Here is a 12414-nt window from a genome sequence, read left to right as displayed (position 1 = left end):
AAATTAGGTGACCTGGGGCCAAGATTTATTCAGGAGTTTCATAAAGCTTTGCCTCTGCAGAAGTCTGACCCATCTCCAAGTCAGAGTGCCTAACTGTGCCTATAGCTCCTGCAATAATATGAATAATCACCCATTGATGGTAAACAACATCAGTGTCTTCTTACTTGTGTTCAAGGAAAAGAGACATTCCCTTTCCTTCCCTTTGGCACCCCTCTCAGCACTCAGCCTCCATCTTGGCTTTGTCAATTTGTGCTATTCAAAAGCCAGGGAGACATTTTCTATCTGGTAGATAGAGTGGACTAAACAGAAAAACTATGCCACTCTCCTTGGTTCACAGAGCTCAAGGAGAACCCACAGCAAATCTAACCTTGGCAGTCAGGAATGCTCAACACGAACTACACCTTCCTGGGGAAAAAATTAACTCTGAGCCTCATGTTCCTGCAGAGGATTTATGTAAAAGCAGCCACGGCCACAGTGACCCCGTGCACTCCTACGTGAGCGCCACGGGTGGAGCCTGAGCCAGAGACTCAGACAGGGCGGGGCTGGATTTACACATTTACAGGAGTGTACAAGCTGGGAAGGAGCGGGCTGTGGTCAAAGTGAGGGATGTGAAGGAGAGCATCACCTACCATGACAGGGAATATGATAGCAGCCACGGTGGATTTGAGGATCCAGAGGAGGGCCAGGCACACCACCTGCAGGAAGGTGAAGAGGTGGACCCTGCGCAGAGGGACGTGGCGCAGGTAGATAAAGTCAGGCTGGTGTTTTAGAGGCATCAAGAGCAGCTTCAGACGATCCATGAACTGGAACAGAAAATGAAGAGGAGTTGCAATGAAACCCAGGATGCACAGAAAGGAGAAAAAACAAGATGAATGCCCAAACCAGGGTCAGCATCACATTCTGGGGCATTTTTGCTGTCTTCCCCTTCCCTGCTCCTGCCAAGGAAAGACATTCAGCCTTTAGGAACAATGCTTTTGTTTTCCCCAAATAAATCAGGAGCAGAGGTCAACAGACATATTGCACTGCCAAAAACCAGAACAGCACCTCACCAAAGAGCAAGGAAGACGGGCAGCTTTCCCAGCGGTGCCCCTTTGCCCCGTGCTGGACCGGATGCACTTGGAACTTAAACCAAAATGGGCATTTCTCATCGAGTAACAAACACTCTTGATCCCAGTCCCCCCACCACCTGGGTGGGGAGCAGGGGAAATGCCCCACGGAGAGCTGGCCCCGGGGCCACCAGGACAATCCCCTCCTTGTCCCCCGGCGGAGCGCGGGCTCACTGCCCATTGCTGGGACCAGACGGAACCCGCGCACTGAATGGAAGCTGGAGCTGTTTTACACAACGCCTGAGGGAATTCTGGGGCTCACAGAACGGACAGTCCCTTCCCCTTAGGGCACGACCCAGAAGGAAAAAGAAAGGCCACAATTAACAGGGTGCCAGAAAGCAACAAAACCACTTCCAGCCTCCTTGGGCCAGCTACAGGCGCTGGGCATGAGAATGGCTCCTTACGTAAGATTTCCTCACGACAAAGAGAGGGGCTTGGCTTCCCCTCCCTGGAGAACAATGTCCCTGCTCGTTAGCACTGAGGAGTAACCCCACTGCCATAAATCATCCTCCTTGTTTGCCTTCAGTCTGTGGCAGAAGACCCAAACTACCCTGGGAGTGAGCCCAAGCTGGGGCAGAAGCCCGTAGAATCCTGGAATGGTTTGGGTTGGAGGGGATCCTAAAGGGATCCTCATTTTCCACCCCCCTGCCATGGGGACAAGGACACCCTCCACTAGACCAGGTTGCTCCAAACCCCATCCCAGCTGTTAAAGATGCACCCAGGTCATCACAAAGCACCCCCTGGCACTGACTGTGCCCACCTGGCCACACTCCCTTGGACCCCCATCTCAGGACACCCAGGCTTGTGGCAAATTTTCCAACAGCTGCCACCCTTCCTGGGTTTCTTGGGAAGGAAGAAGAGGCAGCGAAGGAGAAGGGTACAGCTGGAGGGCTGTGGGAGAAGCCCTGTGCTGGCTGATGACTCACCTGCACGCCGTTGAGGGATGCAACTCCCATGTAGAGGAAGACGCCGTAGAGCACGGGCATGGGAATGAACTGCGGGACAAGAGCAGGAGAGCCCAGGTGAACAACGTCCCCGTGTGCCACCACACGTTAACAACACTCCCAGCCAGCCAGCAATTCAAACTGCACCCATCAGTGGGTGACACGGAGGAATGAAGCCAAGAAATAATAAAACAAAATAAAGCTGAATAAACAGTAAATCCTTCTGCTGTGTTTCGAGAGACGCAAGGACGTTTTGTGCCATCACGCTTTCTCACTTCACCAGGACTTGGACACATTTTGTCAAGAACCAGTGAACCAAGACTGGGTGACTTGCCAGTCACTCAGCGAGTTAAGGAACGGGTGGGCAAACGTGTTCCAGTGAGCTTCAGACTGCCTTGCACGTCCGATTTGTGGTGTGACTGGGAGCAGAAGGCAGAGAAGAAGGAAAGGCAGCATGATCCTGTAGTTTGTGGTGTACCCTGTTTTCCCAGATAACAGGTGACAGAACAAGAGTAAATGGACTCAGGCTGTGCCAGGGGAGGTTTAGGTGGGACATCAGGGAAACACAATCATACAAAAGGTTGTCAAGCCCTGGCACAGGCCTTCCAGGGCAGTGCTGGAGCCACCATCTCTGGAGGAATTTAAAAGCAGCACTTGGGGACATTGTTTAGTGGTGACTTTGGCAGTGCTGGTGGGACTGGGTGATCTTAGAGAGCTTTTCCATTTGAAACAATCCTGTGATGCCATATCCAGCCCAGCTCAGTAAGCCACACAAATCCATGCAGAAAAGCTGTTCCTTTGGAGCCTCACCTCAGCAACAACAGTCATGGCAACCCAATCTCTGCCTGCTCCATCTCTGGCACACATTAATCCAGAACTACTCCCAAATACAGGACTATGACTTCCCTTCTTTGTTGCTAGGATGTGTCCTTTCAAACACCACTTCCTGCTCCCTCCAAGTGCTAAGTGCTGTCTATTCCTCCACATCGGGCACATCTCCCTTTGGGAGTGAGGAAGGTGCAGGGCAGCACCCGACAGGCTCCCTGGAATGAGTCTCTGCTGTCCCTCACTGCAGAATTGGGCAGCCAGCCTGGCACGACAGGAACAAAGCACAGAATAATGGCCTTTGTGGGATTTCCTGGCGCCCAGGGAGGATGGAATGAGCTCCAAAGGATCGTCCCTAGTGCAGTGCCAGGGGGCTGCCACTGAATGGCAGCCGCAGCCAGGCCACGGCGCCCGCTGCTCCCAGCACTCCTGCTGGGAACCCTCCCCTCCCAACCTCTGCACTGGGCTCACTGAAGAGACAAATAATGCTGCAGCTATCCAGTGTTTTAGCATATTCCCCATCCTTGCTCACAGTCTCCAGCAGGCATTTCCCTGGGGGCACATGAGTGCCAGAGTCACCCAGCCAGCACCACCTGAAAGCCTGAATTTTCCCTTCCTTCCTGAGTCCCACTGCCCATCACCTCCCACGAGTTTTTTCACCGCTAACTCATCCTTCTCTTGGATTTATTTGCTCCTTGGAGTGAGCTGCACTGCTGTTTCCCATTTGAAGGTAAATGCTTTTTCTGCAGCGTGGGGTCTGCCATCACCGATGTGAGAGGGACGGGGACCTGGCGGGTGGTTCCCAAAGCTGTGGGTGACCACGGGAGTGGTCAAAGCCCTCACGGGATCTGAGGGATGAGACACGACACAACAGTAGCTGCTGTGAGCAAGAACTGAGCTTTATAGCTCATTTTCACTGTTCTCTTCTCCCCCGCTTCCATTTATTTCCACGGGGATTTTTAAAAGTAAGAAAAACGTATGAATATTATTTCACCATTCCACGATGATTAATCCTGGAGATCGCTCCCAAATGAGGTGAAGCCTCAGTGCCTTAAGCCTGCAGAGCAGCAAGCTGTGCTGTCACTTTGGAGGGCTTTCTCTTGGCCAAGTATTCCCTGCTGACGGGGGTGCTGGCTTGGGAGCTGCAAGCAAAGCTGCTGTGGGCCAACAGGACTCCAACAGTATTTATAGGAAAGTGTCTGTCCCCCTCCTGGCAGATCCAAGGATGTTTCTGTGGAGATCTGCTTTGGCTGAGCAGAAACACCACCGCTATCCAAAACCAGCATAACCACCGCAAAGCCCTCAGAAAACAAAGCTGGGATTATTCCGTGCATTGCCTGGTTTATTAAATTTGGGATTGTCAGCGTTCAATTTGCCGCTGGCAGGAGAAGACTGAAATGTTCTGCAATGCGTTTAGCAGCACAGCTCTCTCCAGCAGGACCCTGCCACTGGAATTTGCTAAAGGTCCTGAAATCCTGCCAGGTCCTTCCCGCTGGCACGTGGGCCAGCAGCATGCTGACTTATCCTCAGGCGTCCTCCAGCGAGGATCTTCCCCACACATTGTCTTAGGGGAAGCACAGACAAATAATTACTGGCTGAAGCAATAACAAGGGAAGTAGCAGACCCCCGTGGATCAGAGGAAGAGAGATCTTGCAGGGAAAGGTCACATAAACTAAAAAACAGGATTATCACCATTGGGCATTAAAGGCACAGAAATGCCTGTTTGTGCAGAGGTGGAAACTGCTACACATGACACCGAAACTGGAGCTGTGCAAACAGCCTTAGAAACGAACAACAGGAACACACTGGCTTGGAAAGCCACTGTCTCCACTCCCTGCACGGGCAGTGTTGCTGCTCCCTGCCTGCCTCCCATCTCAGACTCACACTGCACTGTGCCTCACAGCCCTGTGGTTTCCAAAAATCATCTGCAGCCTCCAAAACGCTCCTGCAGACACCCATCTGCTCGGTCCCACAGTCAGGAGGCACGGTGCCGCTGGTCTGACACCCCCTGCTCGTGCCACCGGCCTAGGGATCCATGGATAAGGGCTCCTGCAGCTGCCATCTCCCGTTGGACAGTATGTCCCTGCTTGGCACCACTTCCAGCACTGTCCCCAGAGAAGGCAGCATCCTCCAAAAGACAGGCATAAGAAGGTTTTCCAGTTTCCTTCTACCATCTGGTGATCCACTAAGGATGCATTTCTCCGTGGCTACATGCCACTGTATTTCTGGTCTTGGAAAACAGCGACCTACCTATAGATCCAATGGTCCATCAGTAGCACATCTGCACAGAGCCTTTGATAAACTCACAGGGAAAAAAAGGTTCAGGAGATGAAGAAATGCCATTTAATTGCACTGCTTCCTCCAGAAACATGTCTTCCATACTCTGAGCTTTATCCAGAATATGTTTTCCATAAAACAGAGGCCCAGTGGAGGTATAAAAGAAATCATAAAAGCAATCATAAAAGAAAACGGAACTTAACCTTAGGCAAACATGGAGAGATACCCTTAAAATGAACAAGACCACGGTGCCCAAGATCCCCAGCCCTGAACTTGGTCACTGTTCCAGCACACTACAACCATTGCTGGTGTTTCCTTCCAGAAGGTCTGGATTTAAGCTTCCAAAAGCACTGTAAACAGTCCTTACCTTCAGGATGGGAGCCATGAAGACAGACACCCCGGTCAGGATGAAGACAATGACTCCAGTGACTCTCTGCTCCCTGAAACAACATCACAGAGTCAGGACCACAAGTACTTAACACCAACAGGAATCCCCAAAACTCATTGCTGCAGCCACATTTTTCATCCAACAGCATCAGGCAGGTGGCTGGATCCTGACCAAGACCTGGGTTTTAAACCCCCAGGTGGTTTTGTTACACTGTTTGGGGATCAACACAGCGCTGCAAGTGAGCCTGGGGCAGCGTGTTTACAGGTTAAACATTCCCAGTTCCCTGCACAGCCATACTCAGAGCATGCAGAGAGGCAATAAATCATCAGCCCTCCACCCTGACATCAGTAACACACTGTGAGCCCTGCCCAGAGCACTCCAACAGCCGGATAAATCATTCAGACCTTCATGGGGTGCTGAACACGTGCCTTCAGCAGCACCCACAGGGATTCCCACATCCAAAAATAGCTGGTAATATTTCAGAATACTGAAAGCGAGGCCACAAAATTTCCATCCAGTTACCTAAACAAGCAGCCTGATTTCCAGGAGTAATCCCATCGGAAGCACTTCAGACCACTTAATTAAGGCAACCAAACACAGGAAAAAATGCTTCATTAAGTAGAGCTGGTTGCACTAGGTATGACAGGTTTGCATGTTTGACCATTACATTTGCTAGGGAATTTGCTTAATTTCCCTGGATAGAGAAATCTGCAAGAAATTTATTTCTTTTAACAAGGAACACAGCTTTCTGCTGTGGCCAAATAAACTTTGGAGGAGTCACATGGGGGCCTGCCCAAGGCATTGGAAATAGGGAGAAAGCAGCACAAAATTCTTTCTACAAAAGGATTTTGCAGGCAAAAAAGGGTAATTAGGTCTTCCTGGTCGGACATACCTCACTCCCAAAAACTTGGGCTGTTCTCCAGGGGCTGAAGTCTCTGTCTCCATCTTCAAGCTGTCGATGTGAGCGATGGAGATGACGGTAGCAGCCACGTACCAGGGCAGCCCCATAAAGGAGCAGACAATCATCAGAATGGCCACCCAGAACAAGTCCAGATGATATCCAGCACCTTTCTGTGGAGGGGGACAAACAACCCTCAGCTTAATTATTCCAAATGCCTAGGGAGCAGGGCAGAGGCACACCGGACAGGCAGCACTTCCTTCTGCAACATGCCGGCCAACAGAGCCGAACACCAGGAATACACTGGACACTGTGAACAGCATAAGGAAGCATCTCCCTCAGGACACAACCCCAGGCTCCTTCAGGAGTGCAACAAGAACAGCTGAAGCCTCATTCCCTATCCAAAGCAGAAAGCTGCCCTCATTCTTGACTCCTTTTCAAACACCTCTGATCCTCTATTTTTAAAATCCTTCAATGAAATAAAACAGGAAATCCAACAGTCACAAGTGCCAAGAGGAGAAATGGAGAAACAAAAGAGCCACCAAGAAAAGGGATCTTCAGAAAAACAGCAGACAAACCTCTAAGGTTTGCTATTTTAAAACAGATTAACCTTTTAAAAATCCCATTCAGTTTGATTTTATTGGAAAAAACAAATGATCCAGGCCTAGGATGACCCAGGAGGGAGAGCCATCCAGCTTCTCTTGAATAGTCCTCACTGTTTTCCTCACACGTGAGCTGCTTACCTTGGCTGGCTGCTGGCACCGGGATGGGCACCCAGCAACACCCTGCCAACGCTTCAGCAAGGGATGAGCAGAACAAAACACCTTTTTTCCTACAGCAGATCTCGTGTATAGAAGGGGTTTCTGGTGTGGAACGACACGATGGGGCTTTTGGGAACCCTCGGTTCCACAAAATACCATACTCACACCATAACAAAGGAAGCAGGGAATACATTTTTTACATCAAACAGTACTTTGCTGGAGCGTTTATAACTTTGTCACTAAAAAGGTACAGCCAGTGCTGACAGCAAAACCGCATTCAGTGGTTCATAAGCTGCGGAGATGAGGGGCCCCTTCTTCATGGGGGAAGAACAGCAAATGTTTTCCTACAGTGTTTAAGAAAATGCTGTGTCTGCTTGGTTAGGTGCAGGAGACAGACCTAAAACTGTTCAGCCATCTCTGAGGAACAATATCGAATTTATCTGCCCAGATACACATCCTTGGCAAACAAGGATGTTCTGAGGGATTTCTTTTTAAACCATCAGCCAGCAGTCATCACTGTGCACAAGAAGCCTTTCCCAATCCCTGGTACTTCAACGCTGTCCTCCAGACTGGGCTCAGGATGGGCTTAAATTACACACTACTTGCCTAGTGTTTACAGCAACCACGTGACTTGAAACATCCTCCTCTTTTCCAAGCAGATGCTCCCTTCCCATTTCCAACAGCTCTCCCAATAACTGATGAAGCAGGTATCTAAATAATGACCCACTACTCCCTGTGTTATGAGGGAGCCATTACTCCCACGGGTCAGACCACTAGGAACGTGCCCTGTTAGCAGGAGGGAGAGTCTTCTTTTACAGGAATTTAATATTTTTCAATAGAACTGACCGTGCAGGGAAAGGAAGAAAAACCCCACAGGCATGAAAAACTGCATAGCACTGGTCTGCAAAGTTTGTTTTAAAAACATGACTACATCTTAGGCTGTTACATATCAGCTCTTCTTTCAATAACATCCAACTGGGGCTATACCCTTGGTATGTCCCAAATCTCTCCAGCTCATTGCTCGTATTTGACAGCACCCTGCAGCTTTGGCCACTTCTCCTGCTTTGGAACAGCAGCCAGGGACAGGGAATAGGCTCGTGTCCACTAGGGAGGAAGGTGACAGGAGGAAAAAAACCCTGCACGTGCTGCAGGCACAAGGCACACCCACCTTGAGCTTGTGCTCCTTCCTGTTGACGATGACGGCGGTGATCTGCTGGTCCATGAAGATGAGGATGGTCACCAGCAGGGCGGGGATGGCTGCTGCCAGGTACACCCACCACGGGTTCCCTCCGAAGGGTGGGATAAACCAGCCCCTCTCGGGACTGGTTGGCTTGGAAGGGCAAGGAAAAGAAAGCTTGGGTTAGAGGCACAGCACAGGGGAGGTGACATCCCAAAGCCAGGTTTGCTCCCAGCAAATGGAGCTTCAGGGAGACACTTCAGGTTTGTGGCAATTTCATCCTTCCCAGTAACACCAATCAAAGATTCCAAGTGCAAAGGCAAAATTTAGGAGATAAACCAGCCAGTTAAAATGATGCTAACAAAAAGCATCCTATCCCTAACCCTCTGAGTAAACCAGCCTTTTCCAGGCCACTGCCTACATTCCCATTCTGAGGGAAAGTCATTCCATCCAGGGCAGGTGTGAGGGAAAAGGAACCTCTTCCAAAAGCCAGCAAACAAGCTGACAACAACATACCTTGAATTCACTTGGCACAATTAGTTTTGGTGTGTCCACACCAACCAGGGCATCTATTCCACAGAAAATCAAAATGGACAGGATAATGGCAAAGTCGCTGATGAGCTTCCGGGCCTGAAAGAGACGCGGTGTCAATAACCACAGGAGTCAGCACCACGAAACACCATTCCACCCATGCTTTAGTGTCTGCATGAGAAGCCCTGGCAAGACAAGCTCATCCTTTCTTCTCCCACAAATATGCCCACCCTCATGCCCAGTGTCACTTGCCACACATGCCTTGGTACTTTACTGTGTTCTCTGAAAGCCTAAATGGAAGCACAAAAACAACACAAACTTCCACAGCTGAGATACTCCGAAGGACTGGCAGAGATTACGTTGTTTGCTGTTCAAGAAGTAAGTCAGCCTAAGCAGACAGGAAAACAAACCAGGCTTCTCAGCTAAATCCCTAAGACTGCAGCTCTCCTGAAGTCACTGGAATACAACGGCTTAGTGCTGCCACTGCTCAGACCCCAGAATTTAAGCAGACAGGGGCCACTGCGCTAGGCTGGAACTGTGTGAGCTTTCCAGAGCTGTTGTTCCTTCCAGGGTTTGCATGGTTACAGATAAATTGAGCTGCATTCCAGCCCAGATGGAATTTGTTTCCTTTTTATTAAAAATAAGAGAGGTTCAATTGTAACACAGTGGAACAGTAAACATCCATGCAGGATAAATCCCCGTGTGTCAGAATGCCAGAAACGGGGCAGTCTCAGGGAGAAATGGCTTTGGCACACACAGGAAGCGCTGGCTCACACGCCTGGCCTGGGATCCTCACCAGGGGACAAAACAAGCAGATGCACCTGAGACGTGCCTGTAAGCTTGGAAAGGTTGATTTCAGCACCTTTAAAATCCCCATCACATTACCCAAACAGGTTACAGCTCCTCTTGGCTCCTCTGCTGCCTCACCTGTGCTCCCCAGAACCACTGGGAGCGATCCCAGGCATACCTTTGATAACCACATCCAACAACCAGCTGCACTCTTAACCCAACCAATGCAACCTGGCTTTCCTGCAGAGCATCCTTCCCTGTGTGTGGGACAGCAAGTCCAAAAGGAAGGCTGACCTGTGCCCTCAGACAGACTGATGGGGTGACAGGAGATACTCACAGTGGTGGGAAAGTAGCGACTGGTCTTGAATTTCTTCAGGGCCATGGAGCAGGTGTAAGTGCCAAAGAAAAGGATGAAGGACATGAGGGTGATGTCAGGGACATAGTCACAGTTGTTGCCCACAAGTTGACCCCCATACTTCAAGCACTCCTTGGCTGTCAGAGCTGCCCAGTCAATGGTGGTGTTGTCCTGCAGAAAAGAGGGAATGTTTCAGTAAGGCTGTGTATACTCTGCCCATGCTGGGACAGGAATGGTGACAGGAGGAACAGGGAGGCATCATGTGGAAGCTAGAAATCATGGAATCATGGAATGGTTTGGTGAGACCATTTTCCTGCCGGTGTTTGACTAAAGGGGCTGTTACTCTGTGTCTCAGCTTGCTTCCCCCACGTGGGATGTGATCCATCAAGCTCTCCTTCCTTCTCCTCATTATCCAGAGCTCAGCAGCAGAGTGGCACCACAAGACTCTGCAGTCCATGTGATCCCTGCCTTCCCAAGGGGAACTCACCAGCTCGGAGGAGGGAGAGACCAGCTCATAGTCTGACAGCACCGTTGTCCTGTTAAGTAATGAGCCATTAACTGCAAGAGAAAAGAGAAAAGAAAAAAGGCAATATGGTGAGCAGGATGCAGGAAACAGTTAGGAAGGAGAACCAATTCCAATGGTTAAATAACTTCTGGACTCTATCAAGCTGTCTGCCACCTCTTTGCTCCAGTAAAGTGAGTCACAAGTGTTTCAGACAGACTCAAAAGCCTCAATCATCAGTCACTTACAAAACAGAAAAAGAAAAGGTTAAGTGAAACATAACCCAAACCCAACTGGGATTATATTACGAGTTCATGGTAAAAAAAAAAAAACACAAAACACCAGACAGACAATATAATATTTCATAGCTTTCCAATATTTTTCTAATGATTTCTGGATTAAATTAAATACCCACAGAACACCCCTAATGATTAATTTCAAATGCAAGCACAACGCCAAAGATATCCAAAAAAGCAGAATACATTTCAGTGTCCAGCATAAACACAGTTTTGACTTAAAGAAAAAAGAGAGCAGACAATCAAAATCAACAGGATGGGGATCATTTCTTTGAAAGAAGGAGCAGCCTTCCCTGTGGCTTCTGCAGCATTGGGAATCACAAATGTGGGAGGACCGATTGCAAGAATAATACAGAGTGCTGAAAGAAATCTCCCTGGATGGGTTATAGCTGTGCCAGTTACCAAAGAGCAGAAACAGCCTTGCCCAGCCAGTGAGGATGGGTGCTATGAAAGCAAAGCTCAGGTGGGGGAGGTTTTAGCTGGAGTTGGAATCTGCTGGCCTTGCTGTGAGGAGGAAGGACAGACAGGGTTAGGTGGTCATGCAGATGGAGACAGAAGAGAGGAGGAGTCCATGCTGTGTGGAGCTGCCCACGGAAAGGGTACAGAGAAAAGGCATTAAGAGTTTTTAAGATAATGAGGGACTGATGTTGGTGTCAGTCACGCCTCCACTGCCAATAAATTTGAGATTTCACTTAGAAATGCAATCCTTCCTGCAAATGGGCTCGTGGCCCCTGTCCTCCATGGCCTATAGAGGTTTTGCATAAATAAACTTTTTTCACTTGGACGTCTGGAGAGCTGCAAGTGCTTCAATGGGAAATGGAGACTTCCAATTTGGCACTGACCATTCCATGGTCCCAGTTTCAAAGAGGAAACCACTCTGCCAATCCAGTGGAGGCAGAAGCAGAGCAGCATCCTCATGCTCGCCAAGATTCAGCGTTTAACAGGGCAGGCAGGCACCCAGCCCCCAGGGAACCAGCTCCTGACACCCAGGAGGAGCAGCCAGCAGCTTTTCCTGTTGGACAGGTGTGCCGAGATAACCTGCAGTTTACTTTGGGCACAGATCAACCCTCTTACTCACTCCCCGTTGTTTGTGGGTTCCTAGGAGTGGTCCCCACCTCCCCACTGGTACGGCCAGCGTCTCTCAGTTTGGATTTGGGTTTTGTAACCCTTTGTTCCCAGAGCCAGAGGTACACTGGCTATATCTGCCACACAGCCCACGCTCCAGAGATAGGCTGCCCTGTGGATACACCTCCCTTCTTGGAAAGGAAGGAATTGTTTGTGCTTTCCCTGTCATCCATGGAACCAGGAGGTGGGAACCACCCACGCTTGGGTAACGCCTTGAATAAATCCAGCTCCTGAAACGGCAGTGACCTGAGCTCCATGGCAGTGACCTGATCTGCACAGCAGCGACCTGGCCACGGCTTCTGCCCCTTGCTGGAATTCTTGGAGGAATGCCATTTGCAACTGACAGCCACAGGGATGCAGGGAGACCAGAAAAAGCTTCTGCACTGGTCATGATGCTCTCTGGAGGAGTTCAGGAAGGCCAGCTGTACTGATATTCCACT

General features: G+C 49.8%; 1 protein-coding gene across 9 annotated transcripts in view; it reads right to left on the bottom strand.

Annotated features, from left to right (window-relative positions):
* Positions 1-12414, bottom strand: part of SLC4A4 (solute carrier family 4 member 4) — a 144073-nt gene that overhangs the window by 9482 nt on the left and 122177 nt on the right. For all 9 annotated transcript variants that reach the window (XR_015772659.1, XR_015772660.1, XM_088056357.1 and 6 more), the window contains 8 exons: positions 10539-10609; positions 10034-10222; positions 8893-9006; positions 8368-8529; positions 6433-6611; positions 5520-5592; positions 2033-2101; positions 630-803 (listed from right to left, as the gene is read on the bottom strand). Coding sequence is in view for 7 of the 9 variants with exons in the window: in XM_088056357.1 (XP_087912483.1) it covers positions 630-803; positions 2033-2101; positions 5520-5592; positions 6433-6611; positions 8368-8529; positions 8893-9006; positions 10034-10222; positions 10539-10609 (1031 nt within the window). In the remaining 2 variants the exon portion in view is untranslated. The remainder of the gene's footprint in view (positions 1-629; positions 804-2032; positions 2102-5519; positions 5593-6432; positions 6612-8367; positions 8530-8892; positions 9007-10033; positions 10223-10538; positions 10610-12414) is intronic.

This window comes from Pseudopodoces humilis, chromosome 6, assembly GCF_049639895.1.
Source record: "Pseudopodoces humilis isolate 2021_Gansu_Grassland_sample_001 chromosome 6, ASM4963989v1, whole genome shotgun sequence".
NCBI lineage: Eukaryota > Metazoa > Chordata > Aves > Passeriformes > Paridae > Pseudopodoces > Pseudopodoces humilis.
The sequence above is the reverse complement of the archived record's forward strand: the minus strand, read 5'-3'. Positions and strand labels throughout refer to the sequence as shown.